This window comes from Protopterus annectens, chromosome 8.part0, assembly GCF_019279795.1.
Source record: "Protopterus annectens isolate FY-2018-M chromosome 8.part0, PAN1.0, whole genome shotgun sequence".
In the NCBI taxonomy this organism is placed as follows: Eukaryota; Metazoa; Chordata; order Ceratodontiformes; family Protopteridae; genus Protopterus; species Protopterus annectens.
Genome location: NC_056741.1, coordinates 1,831,452,446 through 1,831,474,540, shown reverse-complemented (window position 1 = coordinate 1,831,474,540; position 22,095 = coordinate 1,831,452,446). Strand labels below are relative to the sequence as shown.

The window sequence follows — 22,095 nt, the reverse complement described above, 5'->3', positions numbered from 1 at the left end:
TCAGCCGACGCCATTTTCCTCAGTGTTTCTTGCCCCAGATGCCAGTAGCCCTCTTGCATGCTAAAAATTTGGATAGATGCCAATGTTTCCAAATAGATAGAGGTAAACACAACAATAAACATATATGTACATATATACAAACAAATACACCATAAAAGACTCCCCCACAACAGCTAGCTATTAGGAGGGTAAACACCCTAGGAGTACCACAGAGGGGAAGGAGGGAGGGTAATCCTGACTGCAGATGCTATCCAGTTCGGACATCTACATTTATGGTAGGTACAAGACTGTACTATGTCCTTCATGGATGCATCTGCAGTCATAACAAGTGGGTAGAATACCATAGCCAACAAGGGGAGGAGGATAAAAGTAGATTATGGTGCGTTTAGGATCCCTTGCAGTACAGCAGTGGCAAACCCTGCTCGGGATCTGGAATATAGAGGCAAATTATAATGCTTGGCAAATGTATGCACGGAGGTTCAAGTAGCCGCCTCAATAATGTCTTTGGTTGCCACTCCTCGTAAGAAGGCTGTGGTAGTGGCTGTTGCCCTTGTAGAATGAGGTCTTATGTTCTGTGGAATTGGTTTTCCATGGAAGGAGTAACAGTAACGTATGCAGTTTCCTATCCATTTGGAGATTGTCTGTTTGGAAATAGCTTTTCCTTCCCTTCCTGTTGCATAGGCTACAAAAAGTTGGTCAGTCTTTCTGCTGTTTTTTGTTCTGTCCAAGTAGTAGCGTAGCTGTCTATGTACATCCAAGGTATGCAGTATTCTTTCCCCTCTGTTTTGTGGGTTGGGAAAGAAGGTAGGTAGGTGGATTGCCTGGTTCAAAGACACTCTGGATACCACCTTGGGCATAAATGTAGATTAGTCCTCATGGACACTCTATCTTGGTGGAAGATTAGGAAGGGTTGCACTGCCATTAAGGCCTGTAGTTCTGAAACCCTCCTTGCTGAAGTTATTGCCAGTAGGAAAGCAGTTTTCCATGACAGGTGTTGTAGGTCTGCTGTTGCTGCTGGTTCAAAGGGTGATAGTGTCAACTTTTCTAGCACAAAGTTTAAATCCCAAGCTGGTAATGGTGGTTTCCTTGGAGGTTTTACATTCTTGATTCCTCTGAGGAACTGCCTGAGCAAAGGGTGCTAAAAACAGGTGGATCAAAGCTGTATTCTGCTGAAATAGCTGATGCATGTATCTTGATGGAGGAGTAGGACAGGCCTGAATGAAGAAGTTCGCCAGATACTCCAGAATGTTAGGCATATCTATGTTTGACACATCTTTTCCTCTTTCCGTACTCCAAATGACAAACCTTTTCCATTTCCCAGCATAGTTCCTTCTTGTTGAAGGTCTGCGTGCTTCAAGAATAATGTCTTTAACTCTTTGGGAAAGTTCTGGATTAGCTGCTGTTATGTGATGTTCCATGCAGTCAGTTGCAGCGTTTTTAGGTTTGGATGTATGATGCTGTAGTTGTTCTGAGTTAACATCAAAGGCATCAGAGGTATTGGCCACATTTTGTTCGAGACATGCTCTTCAGTAGTGGGTACCAGTGCTGTCTTGGCCAGTTTGGAGCTATCAGGATTATCCTTGGACGTTCTTCCTTGATTTTTAGTAGTACCTTGTGTATCAAAGGAAGAGGTGGGAATGCATATGCTGTTAGGCCTTTCCAGTTGAAGGAGAGTGAGTCCACTTTCCATGCTAGTGGGTGGAATGTCCTTGTGCAGAATTTTTGAGCTGGTGATTGAGAGGTGATGCTAATAGGTCTATCTGTGGCATTCCCATTTCTTTGAGATGGTCTTGAAGATGTCCGGTGCAGTTTCCATTCGTGGGCATCCGTGGTTCTGCTTAATATGTCTGCTAGAGTATTGTCTTTCCCGGTACAAATATTGCCTGTAACTGAATGTTGTAGCTGAGTGCCAGGGTCCACAGCTCCAAGGTCATTCTGCATAGGGGTATGAATGAGTGCCTCCCTGTTTGTTGATGTACCACATGACTGTGGTGTTGTCTGTCCTTATCATCAACTGGCCCTCTTTGAGAAATGGTTTGAACTTTTGGATTGCCAGTTTTACTGCCAGCATTTCTTTTAGATTGATGTGCAGGCGAAGTTGATCCTGTGTCCACAATCCTTGCACGCATTTGTCCAGCATGTGGGCCCCCCATCCTAGGTCTGAAGCGTCTGTTGTGATGGTCTGGCTTGGTTGACATCTGCGAAAGGGTAGGCCTGGGTTTGACTGGCATGCCTGAGCCCACCATAGGAATTCCTGTTTTAAGCATGGAATTAGTGGGATTTCTGTTTCTAGACTGTGTCTGTGTTGGGACCATAAATTCTTTAGGTACCACTGTAGTTTCCTCATATGTAGTCTGGCAAATGGGACCAAGATTATGCATGATGCCATGAAGCCCAAGGCCTGCAGAACTTTTCTTGCTGTTAACTTGTTCAGTTTTGTTAGTGCCAAGAAGTAAAGAGGAAGTTCTTTTTGTTTTTCTGTAGTCAGGAATGCCATTTGTTGTACTGTGTCCAATTCCCCGCCCAAGAACGTCCTTGTTTGGGATGGTATCAGCCTTGACTTTTGTAAATTGACTGTGTATCCCAGTCCTTGTAGCAAGTAAATGACCCTTTGTAAATCTGTTGTCAGCTTGCTTTTGTTGTCCCCTTGTAGCAGGCAGTCGCCCAGGTATGGGTAAATTTGAATTCCTGTAGTCTGCAATGGGCGATTACTGATGCCAGGCATTTTGTGAATACTCTGGGCGCAGTAGATAAGCCAAAGGGCAATGCTGAGAATTGATAGTGCTCTGATCCTGCAAGAAATCTGAGGTATCTTCTGCAGATTGGTCGAATGGGGACGTGCAGGTATGCCTCCTTGAGATCTAGAGTTACCAGCCAAGACTCCTTGCCCAGCATGGGAAGAAGTTGCTGTAGGGTCAGCATTTTGAATTTTGGGACAATGATGTATGTATTTAAGGTGGACAGGTCGAGAATTGGTCTCCATCTTTTATCCTTTCTTGGAACTAGGAATAGTCTGGAGTAGAACCCCTTTCCTTGGTCTGCTGTTGGCACTCTTTCCACAGCTCTCATGTTTGCTAACTCCATTATCTGGCGTAGAGCCTCTGTTTTTTGATTTGGAGGTAGGTTTGGCATTCCTCTTTGACTGGTAAAGTGTGGAAGTGAAACCAGTAACCTTGATCTATGGTTTGTAAAATCCACTTGTCTTTTGTTATGTAGTGCCAGTTCTTTGAAAATAAGGTTAACTTTCCGCCTAGAGGAGCTGCTATTTGTTCCCTGGTAGGCGGATTTAGGATTAAGTCACTGTGGTTGTGCTGATGTAGTGGCAGTGGCTGTGTCTGCGCCTCTGTTGTTACCTTGCCACTGTCGTCCTCTGTAGGCACCTCCTCTGGATTGGTTTCTACCTCTGGAGCGTCTATTCCTGCCCCTTTGAAATTTTGTGGAGTCAGGAAAGGACCAATTTTGGCAGGCCAGTTCCTGCTAAACCTTGGGGTTGAACCTGCAAGAAATCTTTAACAGTTTGAACAGATTTTGCCTTTTCTTCCATTTTCTTCATAACCTGCTGGGCAGGTGTACCAAACAAACTTGTCTTGTCCATAGGAGCATCTAGCAACTTAGCTTTAACATGATCCGGTAAAGCTTGTTCTTTAGCCATGCATGCCTTCTTATCACTGTGCCTGTCATGGCTGATCTAAATGAAGCCTCCAGTGCATCATAGCCACATTTTAAGGAATGGTTGCTAACCTGTTGTATGTTATTTACCATCTCTAATACATATTTCTTATCAAGAGATTCATCAGTGGTTAGTTTTTAGTTAACTGATCAAGCATAAACTCTTGGTATTGTATCATGTGAAACTGACAGTTTAAAGCTCTAGCTGAGAGAGTAGCTGAAGTGTAGACCTTTTACCCCATCTGTCTAATGACCTTGCTTCCCTTTCAGAAGGAATAGGGTTTTTAGCTGTGGTCGCTGCTACTGCCTTGGGACCCTGGGATATAGTTTCTGGATCTGCAAGTGGGGCCTTATAAAGGTGGTGATGAGTATCTGGCACCCTGTAAAATCTGTCTGGTTTGGCAGGGGCTGGGGTAAAGAATCTGGAGCGGAGCAAACATCATTGAAAGCATCATCCACCACAGAGAGAACAGGAGGTATAGCTAAGGGCCTGTGCTGTGGGAGGTGCAGAAAGGTCCTAAGTCTTTTCTGGAGTCTGAAAAATCCTGTTGCTGCCATTGGAACTGTTCTCGCATGGCATGCAAGGTTTCCCCAAAGGAGAATTCTTCTGGTGGGGAAGCAGCTGGAATGGATTCTTCAGCATCAGAATCTTCAAAATTGGAGAAGGGAGCCTCAGGCTGGTCAGTTATGTCTGATTCATCAGCAGAATCATCAGAAGACACTGGCTCAGGGGCTCTGCCCTAGGTCTCTTCTCTGGGGGCTGAGAGGCCCTGTCTGGGTGAGATTGAGATCCTCTAATTAAAGAAATTAAATCTTCTGCCAAAGAAAGCATTTGAGAACTAGAAGAGGGCCTGGATGTGGGGGTTTAACAGGCACTGTTTTAGAAGTCTTGGCTGCTTTAGCCCTGGCGAAGGCCTTAATGGACATGGCAGCAGGAGGCCTAGCAGCACCACGTGCTGGGGTAGAGACATCCAAGGGAATGGTGTCTGATAAGTCAACCACCGTAGTGGGTAAAATTTCTGAGGTCGATTCAAGAGTTGTAGCAGGGGCCTCAGTTGTAAGAATAGGTTCAGCTGTACTTTGATCAGTTTCTCGGTTTCAGCGAAACCGAGACACTCGCGGTTCGCTTTACCCCGGTTTCCGCCGAAACCGGGGACCGCGAGTGTCGGTCTTTATGTTTGCGTTTTTTGGGGGTAGTCGGAGGATCCGACGGCATAATGTACGCAAAATCAGAACCGAAAAACTGTTCTGCAAACTCCGACCGACATCTAAGCGTTCGTCGGTTGAAAGAGGCACAGGCCGAACAGGCTGCTACGTCGTGGGCTGGGCCTAAACAAGGCAGACAGTAAGAGTGGAAATCTTTATGAGGTATTTGTTTCCCACAGGTTAAACAATTGTTAACTTTTTCTGACATCGGCTGAGGCAAGAAAGAGTCCCCAACGGGGTACTTAGCTTTAGAAGTCTTCGAAGTAGTATTCGGTAGAAGTAATCTCTGGATCCGACCGACCGGCACTTGCGAACAGCTTCTGCTTCGGGCGCCACGCGGCAAGAAAGACTGAGGAAAATGGCGCCGGCTGATGCTTTTATACCCGAAGACCAACAGAGATGACGTCGGGAGGAGTGCGACATCAGCCGAAGCCGGACCCGGACTTTGGAATCCGGCCGACTGCAGGGCTGCCTGACGACAGGACAACCCACTTGTTATGACTGCAGATGCATCCATGAAGGACATCCTTTGACTGCAGATTAAGTCTCCAGAAAGGTCAACAATTATTTTCTTGCTAAAACCAGGTTTCTAAAATAAGCAACACTCTTACCCTCTGCCAACATTGTCAGGTCTACCACCATCAGAAAGGGCCACTGTGATTGTTCGAGCATGATCTGCTAGTACTCTGTAAGCCATATCAATGCCGTCAGTGTCTTCTGCTCCAACTTTTCCAGAGTATGGCCTGGCACCAGTTCCCTAGTTTTATAAGCAGATAAAAACAATACATTACACAGCTGTTATGACAACACATGAATACAAATGCTATGTAAATGCTCAAACTGATGGTACAACTAAATGAACTACAGTAGCTGGAGACAGAAATTGCACAAAACACTGGTGTAAAAAAGAGTTCATACATCAAGGAAAGTGACTGCACTACACTGTAGAGTGCCTGAATTTTTGAATTGCAGCCGATATGGTTTCTGACCAATGTCTTGTAAATTTCTGGCAATGTGTGACAGATGTGAGGATGGTTGTAACTAGAGTTAATCCACGCGACAAAACAAATGGGTTACTTCCAAGGAATAGTCCTGCTCAGTCAGTGATGCAGAAGAGATAGAGGATTAACAGCTATACCACTTTAAACCATGTGGAAGCTCTTAGCAGATATAGAAAACGAGGGCAGCAACATCTAAACTTGAAATTGGGATGGAATGTGAAATGAGAAAAACAGCTCCACACAAAAAGACTACACTAACAAACATGGGGATCAATGTTCTGTATTACTCACCAGGGCAGCATAGGACTGGCTTGGCAGAAACATTCAACAAAACAAAGGAAAAACAAAGGGGAGGGAAGCATGTTTCTGAAAGGAGGATGTATAGCAGAACAATGCAGAGTAAGGGAGATGACAGGAATAAGTGACTCATGGGAAGAGTGGCACACACAGACACCTAACCTGAAAAGATAGCAATGACAAAGACAATTGAACAGTTAAGAATCACAACAGATAAGTACAAGAGTATTAGCATGGTACACATGTAAAACAACAAAATAAGTTCCGTTAGGAACTTGTTATAATTGTAGATGAACAAATGGCTTCTCTGGTGCAGTACTGACTCTTGGGATTTCAACAGCCCAAGGCCACCCTGAATACTACAATTCTCACCATCACCCCTTGCCACAGCAGACTTCCCTTACTTCCAACATTACACATCACTAGTATAAAGGGGAGTCAGCTAGCATCATATTTAGGTCCATATTTTAACTGACTGTAAGCACACTTCCCCCAAAAGTCCAGAACTTTAACTGTCCAGCTCTGGCCCAATCCTGTGGCAATGTGGCTAAAATACCATACTGGGAGAACAGGGTACCCACTCCAATCATAGGTATAGGGCACACAATGGTCAAAACAGAAGATATCAATCCAAGTTCCTAGGCTCCTGACTACAGTTTTATTTTGTACTGATGTGCTTCCTATACAGTAAAATAAGGGGAGGGGTTGTCTTATCAAAAGTGATACTACAATGTTTAGCTTTTAGTTTCAGCCTAGTTTTAGTACAAGAGAATTCATTTTGGAGAGTTTGGGTGTCAGAGGGTTACTTAACAACACTCCCCAATTTGCAGCAGTCCACAAACTTGTTAAAAATAGGTCTTGGATCTCTGGTTGGAGATCTGAGAAGTAAATGCCAAAAAGGAGAAGCCCAAACACTGAGCCTTGAGGGACACCGCTAGTTATTTATGGATGGGACTGAGCAGATTAAGAATGAATTCACCCAGTAGAATGAGTTTTTTGATGTTACTTGGGGAAAAATAAGTTATGTACTTATCATAATGTTCCATCTGTGCTGTCCATTTTCACTTACTCTTGGCGTATGGGTTTGGTTCTGATATTGGAACCTACTCTGCTATTACTACAACATGCCCTGACCAAAAACTCTTGAGCTTCAACTCTACCCATAATTCCTCTCTCTCTCAAATACCTCAAATAGAGTTTGCAAATTAGAAATAGAGAGAGATAAGGAAGCCTCCATGAAAGCCATATCTGCTATGCCTTAAAAAATTACTACAAGAATTAAGTGTATTATCCATTCCACCAAAAAACCTTCAATGGCTGGGGGTTGGACAGAGGGGAGTCAAGGATAAATGAAAATGGACAACACAGGTGAAACGTTATGGTAAGTACATAACTTCTTTATCTGATTTGTCAATTTTCATTTTATCCTTGACGTATCCAACAGAGTCCCCAGCTACTTTAGACCTTGGGTGGATTCACGGAAGGATATTCCCAAGTACCAGTGAACCAAAGGATGCTCTTCCCCTAGAGACCAAATCCAATTTGTAATGAGTAAAAAAGGTATGGGAAGAAGCCCAAGTAGCTGCTGCTGCACAAATATATTCCACTGAAGCTCTAGATTGAAAAACTGTTGAAGTAGCGACAGATCTTACAGAATGTACAGAACTTTCGAGGGCCAAGTGTGGAGAAGAACATCTCCTGCTGACTTCTCCAGAGGGGGATTCAGGACAAGGTAGTTGCTGCACTTGTTTAGGGGAGAGGCAAACAGGACGCAGCAAGGCTGGCCCCACTGACGGAACATCTTTTCCTTCACTTTTGGATTCACAAACCACTTGTGACACTGAAGAAGACATCTGCTCAGTTTGTCTGCTATCACACTGGAACGCCCCAGAATGTGCATTGCTATCAGAAAGCAGATGGAAGAGAACGCATAGTGCCACACTCTTGAGTGCTTCTTGACAAAGGGGACAAGACCTGGTTCCTCCCCATTTGTTGATGTACCAAGCCAGTGACATGTCTGTTTGAATTGTAATTGTTCCCACAGGAAGAGAAGACCAAAAAGCTTGCAATACTAACAGCACCGCTCTTAGCTCTAGAACATTGATATGCAAGTTGGCCTCTGTAGGGGACCAAGTGCCTTGGACAGTTTTGCCTAGAAAATGTCCCCCACCCATTCTGGGAAGTGTCCGTGGTCACTATGGCCTTGGGCTCTGGAAGGGCGAAGAGGCAACCCAGAAGAATTTCCTCTGAGTGGACCCACCAAGGTAGATACCTTCTGCAATGATTGGCGATTAGAATCTGATGCGACATGGGTTGATACAGTATTCACCATTGAAAAGCTAGTAGCCATTGTAGAATTCTCATGTGACATCTGGCTAGAGGAACTAAAGTAATTATCGCTGCCACAGTACCTAGGACTTGCAAAACTAGGCGACCGGGAACTTTCTTGCTGTGCATTATTTTTTTAACCTGGGCTCTGATTTTCTGAAGTCTTACTAGAGGGAGGGATGCTATGGTTCTAGTCATATTCAGCACTGCCCCTATAAACTCCAAGCTCTGAGTTAGACACAGTTGTGATTTTTCTTGACTGATAGTTATTCCAAAGTATAAATACCAGAAACAAAGAAGAAAATCCAAGAAATTAACTGTGCCTGCAAGACAACAGCAAATGTAACTAAAGAAAACAAGACACAGAAACACGACTGGAAGCTTAAAACGTTAAATGTTTAATGACGTAAGCACTTTCACATCAAATACTAGTGCTTCTTCAGACCATATAAAAACTACAGCAGCAAACACTTAATATATTCACTCTAGTTCAAAGCAGCCAATAAACATCAGAGAAGAGTAAAAACTTAGCTACAGCTTGTATCATTTAAACAGGCATTGTGCTTTCAGTGCAGGTTTAATAGTAACCCCTGTCATTTAGACCTGGGTATTTATCAGCTTGCCATAAAATAATCCAATGCAATTCTCTGGTTTCAGTGAAATTTTTCACATCACCTCCACGTATATTTTCAGAAATAATTTCAACAACTTGAGACTTAGGGACACAGGTGGACACTGGTCTCACCTTCGATAACCACATCGCCACAACAGTCAGGAAATCCTTCTATGTGGCACATCTCATCACTAAGGGATTTTCATTCAGAAAAAAGGAGGTCATTGTCCCACTGTACTCATCCCTCATTAGACCCATGGTAGAATACAATGCCCCATTTGGTATGTACCTCTCAAGACATCTGCAACAACTGGAAAGGACGAAGAAATACCTCTCTAAAAGAATCATAGGCCTAAAGCAGATGCCTTATGCTGACCCCCTTAAAAAAAACTCCAGCTATACTCTGTAGCATTTCGTCTACTCAGAGGCAATCTCAGCTTAACATACAAGGCCATGTCAAACCCAGAGCTATTGGACATGCTGCACTTAAAGAAATCCCAATCCCTCAGAGCCACACACTCCAGGGATCTAAACCTTGTCATCACAATAAACAAAACATGCTGGAGGGATAGGTTCCTAACCCAGAGACTACCCAGACTCTGGAATAGACTGCCCATACATGTCAAGCACAGCGCCTCTTTGGCCCTCTTCAAAAGGAACCTTGACGATTGGATGGGAGAAAGGAAATTCACCCAGGGGATCACGTCAGTCGCCCTGCTAGACAGGGGTCCAGGGAAGTAAACAGTGTGGGAAGAAATAGCCAGGGAATTGTTATGGCTAGGCTTGTATAGGCCCTAGGGCCGATAGCCTAGTACCAACCTATGAACATATGAACTCTAAAGCCATGTTCATTTTCATTCTGCATGCAGTCTGGCTAGTACATTTTTAATGTCACAATTCCTAATACAATACATATGCTCCCTGATTCGTTCCATCAGTGACCTGTTAGTTTTTCCTACATAGAAATAGTGGCAAACTGTGCATGTCGCCAGATAAATCAAATTCCTGGTTTGACAGTTAGCTTTAACTTCAAATTTAAACTCAAATTGGGTGAATGGATGAATAAAACATGCTCATAACATTCCATCTGTACTGTCGATTTTGTCATCTCATCCTCGCATATTGGGCCGAGTCCTCAGCTACCTCTATCCTGGGTGGACTCGCGGGAGAATATTCCTCAGAACCATCACACCAAAGGAGACCCCTGCCCTGGAGACCAAATGTAATCTGAAATGAGTGATAAAAGTATGATGGTTCACCCAAGTGGCTGCTGCGCAAATGTCATCCAAGGAAGCATTCTTCTGAAACACTGCAGATGTGGCCATAGCCCTGGTAGAAGGAGCTATAATGGAATTGTCAAGCTTTATGCTTTTTGAAGTATAAATAAAAGAAATACAACTAGAAAGCCATTTTGATAAAGTGACTTTGGAAACTGGTAGGCCTTTCCTAGGGCCTGCAAATGCAATAAACACTTGGTTTGTTTTCCAAAATGCTTTAGCTCTGAGTAAACGGAAATGGAACAGTCTATGAACATCCAAAAAATATAGTATATATTCGCCCTCATTAGTAAAATTAGGGAAGAAAACTGGAAAATATATAGTTTGAGTAACATATGCTTGAAAAACAACTTTAGGCAGGAAAAAGGGGTTGGTGCAAAGAGACTCTGTCTTTATAAAAGACCAAATAAGGAGGCTGGGAAGAACATGCCTGAATTTCTGAAATCCATCTTGCCGATATGATAGCCACCAAAAAGAGAGTTTTCCATGAAAGGAACTTAATATCACAAGATGCTGTAGGTTCGAAGAGTGGTTGGACAAATCAGGTGTAGAAAGTACAGTTTTGTACCTACCATAAATGTAGATGTCCGAACTGGATAGCATCTGCAGTCATAACAGCTGGGTTGTCCTGTCGTCAGGCAGCCCGGATTCCAAAGTCCGGGTCCGCTGATGTCGCCTTCATCCGGCGCCATCTCTGTTGGACTCGGGTATAAGGCATCAGCCCCGGGCCATTTTCCTCAGTGTTTCTTGCCCCAGATGCCAGAAGCCCTCCTGAAGGCTAAAATTTTGGATAGATGCCAATGTTTCCAAAAAGGATAGAGGTAACCACAAAATAAGCATGTATGTACATATATACAAACAAATACACCATAAGAGACTCCCCATCAGCTAGCTATTAGGAGGGTAAACACCTAGGAGTACCTCAGAGGGGAAGGAGGGAGGGTAATCCTGACTGCAGATGCTATCCAGTTCGGACATCTACATTTATGGTAGGTACAAAACTGTACTATGTCCTTCATGGATGCATCTGCAGTCATAACAGCTGGGTAGAATACCATAGCCAACTAGGGGGAGGAGGATAAAGGTAGAGATTGGTGAGTTTATCCCCTTGCAGCACAGCAGTGGCAAACCCTGCTCGGGATCTGGAATATAGAGGCAAATTATAATGTTTGGCAAATGTATGCACGGAGGTCCAAGTAGCCTCAATAATGTCTTTGGTAGCCACTCCTCGTAAGAAGGCTGTGGTAGTGGCTGTTGCCCTTGTAGAATGAGGTCTTATGTTCTGTGGAATTGTTTTTCCATGGAAGGAGTAACAGAATGCAATTTCCTATCCATTTGGAGATTGTCTGTTTGGAAAGCTTTTCCTCTTCCTGTTGGCCACAAAAAGTTGGTCAGTCTTTCTGCTGCTTTTGGTTCTGTCCAAGTAGTAGCGTAGCTGTCTATGTACATCCAAGGTATGCAGTATTCTTTCCCCTCTGTTTTGTGGGTTGGGAAAGAAGGTAGGTAGGTGGATTGCCTGGTTTAAAGACACTCTGGATACCACCTTAGGCATAAATGTTGGATTAGTCCTCATGGACACTCTATCTTGGTGGAAGATTAGGAAGGGTTGCACTGACATTAAGGCCTGTAGTTCTGAAACCCTCCTTGCTGAGGTGATTGCCAGAAGGAAAGCAGTTTTCCATGACAGGTGTTGTAAGTCTGCTGTTGCTGCTGGCTCAAAGGGTGATAGTGTCAACTTTTCTAGTACGATCTAGTTAAGTCCCAAGCTGGTAATGGTGGTTTCCTTGGGTTTTACATTCTTGATTCCTCTGAGAAATTGTCTGAGCAGAGGGTGTGAAAAACAGGAGTATCAAAGCTGTATTCTGCTGAAATAGCTGATGCATGTATCTTGATGGAGGAGTAGGACAGGCCTGAATGGAGAAGTTCGCCAGATACTCCAGGATGTTAGGCATATCCACGCCATGACACATCTTTTCCTCTTTCAGAACTCCAACTGACAAACCTTTTCCATTTTCCAGCGTAGTTCCTTCTTGTTGAAGGTCTGCGTGCTTCAAGAATAATGTCTTTAACTCTTTGGGAAAGTTCTTGATTAGCTGCTGCTATGTGATGTTCCATGCAGTCAGTTGTAATGTTTTCAGGTTTGGATGTATGGTGCTGTAGTTGTTCTGAGTTAGCATCAAAGGCATCAGGGGTATTGGCCACATATTGTTCCGAGACAAGCTCCTTAGTAGTGGGTACCAGTGTTGTCTTGGCCAGTTTGGAGCTATCAGAATTATCCTTGGATGTTCTTCCTTGATTTTTAGAAGTACTTTGTGTATCAAGGGGAGAGGTGGAACATAAGCTGTTAGGCCTTTCCAGCTGAAGGAGAGCGAATCCACTTTCCATGCTAGTGGGTGAAATGTCCTTGTGCAGAATTTTTTGAGTTGGTGATTGTGAGGAGATGCAAATAGATCTATCTGAGGCATTCCCCACTTCTTTGTAATGGTCCTGAAAATGTCCGGGTGCAGGTGCCATTCGTGAGCATCTGATGTGGTCCTGCTTAAAATGTCCGCTAGAGTATTTTCTTTTCCTGGTACAAATCTTGCCTGCAGCTGGATGTTGTAGCTGAGTGCCAGGGTCCACAGTTCCAAAGTCATTCTGCATAGAGGATATGAATGAGTGCCTCCCTGTTTGTTGATGTACCACATGACTGTGGTGTTGTCTGTCCTTATCAACAGCTGGTCTCTTTGAGAAATGGTCTGAACTCTTGGATAGCGAAGTTTTACAGCCAGCATTTCTTTTAGGTTGATGTGCAGGTGAAGTTGATCCTGAGTCCACAATCCTTGCGCATTTGTCCAGCATGTGGGCCCCCATCCTAGGTCTGAAGCATCTGTTGTAATGCTCTGGCTTGCTTGACATCTGTGAAAGGGAAGGCCTGGGTTGGAGCGCATGCCTGGGCCCCCATATAGAACTCCTGTTTTAAACATGGAATTAGTGGGATTTCTGTTTCGAGGCTGTGCCTGTGTTGGGACCATAAATTCCGTGGGGTACCACTGTAGTTTTCTATATGTAGTCTGGCATATGGAACCAAAATTATGCATGATGCCATGAAGCCCAAGGCCTGCAGAACTTTTCTTGCTGTTAATTTGTTCAGCTTTGTTAGTGACAAGAAATAAAGAGGAGTTCTTTTGTTTTCTGTAGTTAGGAATGCCATTTGTCTCACTGTGTCAATTCCATTAGGATGCTAATTTGTCTCACTGTGTCCAATTCCCCAAGAATGTCCTTGTTTGGGATGGTATCAGCCTTGACTTTTTTAGATTGACTGTGTATCCCAGTGCTTGTAGCAAGTAAATGACCCTTGCAAATCTGTTGTCAACTTGCTTTTGTGCAGGCAGTCAGGTATGGGTAAATATGAATTCCCTGTAGTCTGCAGTATGCGATTACTGATGCCAGGCATTTTGTGAATACTCTGGGCGCAGTGATAAAGCCAAAGGCAATGCTGAGAATTGATAGTGCTCTGATCCTGCAAGAAATCTGAGGTATCTTCTGCAGATTGGTCGATAGCAGGTATGCCTCCTTGAGATCTAGAGTTACCAGCCAACACTCCTTGCCCAGCATGGGAAAGTTGCTGTAGGGTCAGCATTTTGAATTTTGGGACAATGATGTATGTATTCAAGGTGGACAGGTCGAGGTGGTCTCCAACTTTTCCTTTCTTGGAACTAGGAACAGTCTGGAGTAGAACCCCTTCCTTGCTCTGCTGTAGGCACTTTTCCACAGCTCTCATGTTTGCTAACTCCATTATCTGTTGTAAAGCTTCTGTTTTGATTTGGAGGTAGATTTGGCATTCCTCTTTGACTGGTATAGTGTGGAAGTGGAATCGGTAGCCTTGATATAATTTGCAGAATCCACTTGTCTTTTTATATGGTGCCAGTTCTTTGCAAATAAAGTTAACCTTCCGCCTAGTGGAGCTGCTATTTGTTCCTGGTAGGCGTTTAGGAGTAAGTCTGTGGCTGTGTTGAAGTAGTGGCAGTGGCTGTGCCTCTGTTGTTACCTTGCCACTGTCGCCCTCTCTAGGCACTTCCTCTGGTTTGGTTTCTGCCTCTGGAACGCCTATTCCTGCCCTTTGAAATCTTGTGGAGTCAGGAAAGGACCAATTCTTGGCAGGCCAGTTCCTGCTAAACCTTGGGGGTGAACCTGCAGGAAATCTTTAACAGTTTGAACTGATTTTGCCTTTTCTTCCATTTCTTCATAACCTGCTGGGCAGGTGCACCAAACAAACTTGTCTTATCCATAGGAGCATCTAACAATTTAGCTTTAACATGATCTGGTAGAGCTTGCCTCTTAGCCATGCATGCCTTCTTATCACTGTGCCAGTCATGGCTGATCTAAATGAAGCCTCCAGTGCATCATAGCCACATTTTAAGGAATGGTTACTAACCTGTTGTATATTATTTACCATTTCTAATACATATTTCTTATCAAGAGCTTCATCAGTGGTTAATTTTTAGTTAACTGATCAAGCATAAACTCTTGGTATTGTATCATGTGAACTGGCAGTTTAAAGCTCTAGCTGAGAGAGTAGCTGAAGTGTATACTTTTTACCCCATCTGTCTAATGCCCTTGCTTCCCTTTCAGAAGGAGTAGGGTTTTTAGCTATGTTTTGCACCAACCTTGGGACCCTGGGATATAGTTTCTGGGTCTGCAAGGGGCCTTGTACAGGTGGTGATGAGTGTCAGGCACCCTGTAAAATCTGTCTGGTTTGGCAGGGCTGGGGTAATGAGTCTGGAGCAGAGCAGACATCATTAAAAGCCCATCTACACAGAAAGAACAGGAGGTATAGCTAAGGGCCTGTGTTGTGGAAGGTGTAGAAAGGTTCTAAGTCTTTTCGGGAATCTGAGAATTCTTGCTGCCATTGGAAGTGCTCTCGCATGGCATGCAAGGTTTCCCCAAAGAGAATTCTTCTGGAGGGGAGCAGCTGGAATGGATTCTTCAGCATCAGAATCCTCAAAATTGGAGAAAGGGGCCTCTGGCTGGTCAGTAATGTCTGATTCATCTGCAGAATCCTCAGAGGACACTGGCTCAGGGGCTCTGCCCTGGGTCTCTTATCTGGGGCTGAGAGGCCCTGTCTGGGTGAGATTGAGATCTAATTAAAGAAATCAAATCTTCTGCCAAGGTGAGCATTTGGGAACTAGAAGAGGGCCTGGTTGGGGTGGTTTAACAGGCACTGATTTGGTAGTCTTGGCTGCTTTAGCCCTGGCGAAGGCCTTAATGGACATGGCTGCTGGAGGCCTAGGCAGCACCACGCTGGGGTAGAAGACATCAGGGAAATGGTGTCTGATAAGTTAGTGGGTAAAGTTTCAGAGGCCGATTCAAGAATTGTAGCAGGGCCTCAAGTGTAGAGATAGATTCGGCTGTACCTAGATCAGTTTTCTCGGTTTCGCCAACCGGTGACACTCGGGGTTTGCTGCTTAAGCGTTTCAGCCGAAACCGCTGATCATGCAGGTCGGGCCTTTTTTTTTGGCTTTAAGACAGTCGGCGACATAATGTAAGCAAAGTCAGGACTAAAATAAACAAGGCAGACAGTAAGAATGGAAATCTTTATGAGGTATTTGTTTCCCACAGGTTAAACAATTATTAACTTTTTCTGACATCGGCTGAGGCAAGAAAGAGTCCCCACGGGGTACTTTTAGCAGAAGTCTTCAAGTAGTATTCGTAGAGAAAATCTCTGGATCCGACCGGACGCACTTGGCGAACAGCTTCTGCTTCGCGCCACGCAAGAAAGACTGGGGAAAATGGCGATGCCTTTATACCGAGTCCAACAGAGATGACGCCGGATGAAGAGCGACATCAGCCGGACCGGACTTTGGCTGCCTGACGACAGGACAACCCAGCTGTTATGACTGCAGATGCATCCATGAAGGACATCCATATTTAGATCAAGGAGCAGCGGGATCCTTGTTGGGTGAGGAGGGGTTAACAACATGGTCCCTTTTAAGAAAGCTTTTCAAAGTTTGTGGGAAAGTAATTCGATAAGTTGTCTATCCCAATGTTGAAATGGCTGCTAACTGGACTTATAGTAGATGCCACAGCTCCATTATTGAAAAGATGAGCCAAGAATTCATGAACAAAGTGAATGGGAGCAGTGATGGGATCCATATTGTGGTGTTGTGCCCAGATCACAAACCTCTTTCATTTGCACCTATACAGTTTTTGAGTGGATGACTTATGGAAGGATATTAGAATATGATGGACCGAGGAGGAGAGCAGAGGTCGTCTGGCAATCAAGGGAACTGGAGGAACCAAGCTGTCAGCTTGAGGTTGTGAAGGCTGGGATGAAGGGATTCTTTATTAGGTGAGGCCAGAGGAATGGACACCAGATTTGCTCAGGCCAATATGGGGCAATGAGGATTACTGTACTCTTCAAACTGCTGGCTTTCTGTAGGAATTTGGGAATCAACAGAATTGTTGTGGGGGGTCGGCCAATCAAGTATTAAAGTGTATCTTGGGTACTTAGAACGAAGAAGTTGCCACATTTGTTGTTTAGGGGAAAGGTAAAGATCACAGCAAGTCTGGCCCCACTGTGGAAGTTTTTCTCCACCACGTTCTGTTTGAGGGACCACTCATGAAGCATGAGGATGGCTCTGCTCAACTTGTCCGCTATGACGCTGGACCTTCCCAGAATGTGTGTTGCTATCAGAAAGCAGATGGATGAGATCACCTATTGCCACACCCTGAGCATTTCTTGACACAGTGGGGAGGATCTGGTCCCTCCTTGTTTATGTACCATACTACAGACATGATGTCTGACCTCTACTGTTCTCAGTTAGAGTAGTGAAACACCTACAACACTAGAAGCACCACCCTCTTCTCCAGGATGTTTATGTGGAGCTTGGCCTTTTTTGTGGACCAGGTACCTTGGACAGTCTTCCTCAGATAATGACCCCCATGCCATCTGGGAAGAATCCATGGTAACTGTAACTTGTGGTTTAGGGAGAACAAACGGTCGACCTTGAGTCACCTGTTCTGAGTGAATCCACCATGAGAGAGCCTTCTTACATATGTTCTTTATAAGAATCTGATGAGACATCGGTTGACAAATTACTCACCATTGAGAAGCCAGGAGCCATTGCAGAATTTGCATATGATACCTGGCAAAAGGTGCTAACACAATTGCTGTGGCCATGAATCCGAAGGCTTGTAGAACATGACGTGCTGCCACCATCTTGTTTCTGATTAACCTTGAGGTTTGTCTTCTGACTGTTAAAACTCTAAAGGAGGAAGTTTGGCAATCATCTGCTTGGTATCCCGACAGTGCTACTATGAACTCTAATGACTGAGTGGGTTCCAGATGAGATTTTTGGTGATTTATGGTTATGCCTAATGAACTCTAAGCAAAGCAGAACAGAGTCTCTTGCATAAACCAGTAGATGCCTGGTCGGGGCGGATATGAGCCAGTTGTCTAAATAAGGAAACACCTGGAATCCTTGTCATCTCAGGTGAGCCACAATCACTGCCATGCATTTGGTGAACACACTGGGGGTGGTGATGAGACCAAACAGCAGTGCAATGAAATGATGAGTGGCTTCCAGCCGGAAGCATAGGAATCTTCTGGAGCGTCTTGTCCATCTTTATATGGTAGTATGCACCATGAAGATCTACACAGCACATCCAATCGCCCTGTTCCAGGAACGGAAGTATGGACTACACCTTGACCATTCAGAACTTGCAACTTTGAATCGACTTGTTCAGTCTGCTGAGATCCAGGCCCAGTCTCCAGCCCAGTTTTCTTTGGAACCAAAAAGGACCTTGAGTAAGTTCTGAACCCTCAATAGTCTGGGGGGACCTCTTGGATGACTTTTTTTCTAGCAGTTTCTGAATTTGAACAACTGCTTGATCCCTTTGGTTGGAACGTCTGGATTTCTTTTTAATTGGAGGGGGTTGATGGGAAAATGGAATTTGATAATCCCTGGATCTTATTCTCTGCACCCACATATCGGAAGTTATCTTTTGCCAGGCTCTCTGGGATAGTCAACCCCCAATTGCCTCCAGAGGTGGACAATCAGGCCTCCTTTCAGGAGCACTGGAAGACTTCCCAAAGAAAGATTCCTGGAAACCTTGGTTTTGTGAACCTCTCCTGCCTCAAGGGAGACGTCTTCAATCATTGTTTCCCCCTCTGCCTCTGGGGGAAAACTCACCACATGTGTCTTGGTAGGACCCTTGAGATTTTTTAAACCACATTTTTCCGCTGCCCCTCTGACCTTTGGGATAAGGTCTTAGAGGAGCAGAAAAATGTATGCCCACGGCAGACAGTTTCTTAACTTCTTTCTCACACCTGGACAGTGTATCTTTGATTTTGGGACCAAAAAGGGATGTGCCGTCAAACAGACCACTGACAAATGAAGACTAAAAAGGTCTGCAAAAATCGCAAAGGCACATCCAGGCACACCTCCTCATGGAGATGCTGGAAACCACTGCTCTGCTCGTTCCTTCGGTTGCATGTGCTATGAGCCTCATGGACAAGTTGGCTACTGAATGTAGGGTGGCTAACTGGGAAGCTTTGTCTTTAGCTCCCTCAGTTACTGATCCTTTAAGGGTATCTGAAAGTTCTTTGATCAGATTCCTTTGCAGTCTGGTAAAATGAGATAAGTAATTCAGTGACCGTACGGAAAAAGGTAGTTAACGAGAAGACACACTTCCCACATGTACTCATCGTTCTGGAATACTTATCAGGAGGAAGGATAGTTGAACTCTCCTCAGAGAGTTCTTCTTGGTTGCTGCCGCCATGACCATGGCATCTACTGTAACCCCTTTTGCCCAGAAAGCCTCATCTGAGGAAGCAGCAATAATTTTATTTAGTCTCCTGAGAACAGGCTCGGTGCAATCTGGGTCTCCCATGCCCACTAGGAGATCAAACCTATGAGGTCATTGGTGGGTGAAGTCATCCAAGAGGTGGATGGGTGGGAAAGTACAGTTGTGTACACCTACCATAAATGTAGATGTTCGAGTGTCTTCACTGTTGCAGTCATGACTGTAGAGTTCTCCCCTGCCGGCAGGCAGCCCTCGGTCGGCCAGAATCCCAAAGTCTGGGTCCGGCGTCGGCTGTTCAACCATGCTCCCTGATGTCAGAGCGCCAGGAGTATAAAGCTGACAGCCGACGCCATCTTCTCCAGTTTTTCTTGCCCCAGATGTCAGGAGTCCCAAAAATGAAAAAGGTCCCATAACCTTTGCAAATACACCTCAGAAGAATGGTGAAAAAAGGAAATACACAAAAGTAAAAATAAGAGGGGACAGGAGGGAGGGAAACCCAGACTGCAACAGTGAAGACACTCAAACATCTACATTTATGGTAGGTGTACACAACTGTACTATGTTCATCGTGTTTCACTGTTGCAGTCATGACTGTAGGGTAGAATCCCAAAGCTGAAAGAAAGGGAGGTGGTCATAAAGAGGAAGGGGCGGCTAAAAGGCCCTGCAAGACTGCAGAGGCAAAGCCTGCCCTAGACTTAGAGTAGAGAGGTAGATTGTAGTGCTTAGAAAAAGTATGCACTGAACTCCAAGTTGCAGCTTCCAAAATGTCCTTGGTAGGGACTCCTCTGAGAAAGGTCACAGAAGTGGCAGCAGCTCTGGTGGAATGAGTCCGTATACTCCCTGGGATTTGCTTTCCATGGTGAGAATAACAAAATCTGATTCCATGAGCAATCCATTTAGAAATGGTCTGTTTTGAAATGGCTTTACCTTGGGAACTTGAAGCATAAGAAACAAACAATTGTTCTGATTTTCTGATGTCCTTGGTTCTGTTCAGGTAAAAACGTAGTTGTCTGTGTACATCCAAGGAATGTAAGATCCTTTCCCCTTTATTTTGAGGAGAGGGGAAAAAGGTTGGCAAGTGGATAGTTTGATTTAAAGCCACTTTGTTAACCACCTTAGGCATGAAGGTAGGATTTGTCCTCAGAGATACCCTGCCTTGATGAAAAATAATATAAGGTTCCACAGCCATAAGAGCTTGTAACTCTGAAACTCTCCTGGCAGAGGTTAAGGCTAACAGAATAGCTGTCTTCCAAGATAAAAACTTAATGTCCGAAGAGGCAGCAGGCTCAAAAGGAGGCAAGGTTAGTTTTTCCAAAACATAGTTGAGATCCCAAGCAGGAATGGGAGGAGATCTAGGAGGTCTTAAGTTCTTAGCTCCTCTGAGAAACTGTCTCATGAGCTGGTGGGAAAAGATGGGAGGGTCCGTATTATAATGAACAGAAATAGCAGAGGCATGTATCTTAATGGAAGAAAAAGAGAGACTCTTATGTAAGAGATCTGTCAAGTAAAGTAAAATTAAAGTAATGTTAGGAAGAAGAGGATCAGAATCCTGAGCCTGCATCCAGGAACAAAATCTTTTCCATTTTCCTGCATAAGATTTTCTAGTGCTAGGACGTCTGGCTTCTAAAATGACATCCATAACCTGCTTGGGCAGTAAAGAAGAAATCAAAGGCCCTGGATTAACCAGGTCGCCAGGCTGAGAGTTCTGACATGAGAGTGTAGAACCTGACCCTGATGCTGGGACAGAAGGGTCGGAGACGGAGGTAAAACCCAAGGGGGCTCCAGACGTAAGTTTTTTAGAGTTGGATACCAAAACTGCCGAGACCAATTTGGAGCCAGCAAGATTATCATCTTGGGCTTGTCCTGTTTTATCTTCAATAAAACCAGTGGAAGAGGAGGAAGTGGCGGAAATGCATATCCCGAGAGGTTCCTCCAATTGAATGACAGGGCATCCACTTTCCAAGCTTCTCTGTGGAAAGTCCTGGTGCAAAAATTCTGTAGTTGATGATTGAGATGGGATGCAAAGAGGTCTATGTGAGGACATCCCCAGACTGCTGTTATCATCCTGAATATTTTGGTTTCCAGCATCCACTCGTGTGGATCAGAAAGGTTTCTGCTCAGACTGTCTGCCAGGAGGTTTTGTTTCCCTGGTAGAAACTGAGCTTGAAGATCCAGATTGCAAGCTAGAGCTGTGTGCCATAGATCCATGGCTAGTCTGCATAGGGGGTAGGAATGAGATCCCCCTTGCTTGTTTATGTACCACATAACTGTGGTGTTGTCTGTCCGTATTAGTAGTTGTCCTGGTTGTAAAAGATTCCTGAAGGCCAATAAAGCTTTCTGAACGGCTAACATTTCCTTTAAATTGATATGCAGGAGCTTCTGATCCTTTGTCCAAAGGTCCTGCAGACAATTGCCCTGAAAATGGTCTCCCCAAGCATAATCCGAGGCGTCCGAGGAGGCAGACGAAAGGGTTTCCCTTTGTTTAGAGCACAAGCCCTGGACCACCAAAGAAATTCCTTTTGAAGGCAAGGAAGGACGGAGATCAGTATGTCTAAACTGTGGCAATGCTGAGACCATACACTTTTTAGGTACCACTGTATTTTCCTCATGTGTAGTCTTGCATATGGTACGAGAAGGATGCAGGAGGCCATGTAACCCAAAGCCTGCAGGAATTTCGTTGCAGATAGTTGAGTTAGAGTTGCCAAGGTTTTGAAAGTTGAAGCCAGCTGTAATTGTTTTTCGGATGTCAGAAATGCCATCTGGGTTGTAGTGTTTAGAAGTGCACCCAGAAAAGTTATCTGTTGTGATGGTGTCAAATTTGACTTTATGTTTACAGAGAATCCCAGGAACTTGAGGAGGTTCTGTAAATTCTAGATGCTGGAGTAAGACATCCTTGCTGTCTGCCTGAATTAGACAA

General features: G+C 44.5%; 1 protein-coding gene across 1 annotated transcript in view; it reads right to left on the bottom strand.

The window, feature by feature from the left end:
- Positions 1 to 22,095, bottom strand: part of LOC122808571 (alanine--tRNA ligase, cytoplasmic-like) — an 859,981-nt gene that overhangs the window by 631,164 nt on the left and 206,722 nt on the right. Inside the window, exon 4 of the mRNA XM_044079527.1 lies at positions 5,487 to 5,632. Coding sequence (XP_043935462.1) covers positions 5,487 to 5,632 — 146 coding nt within the window. The remainder of the gene's footprint in view (positions 1 to 5,486; positions 5,633 to 22,095) is intronic.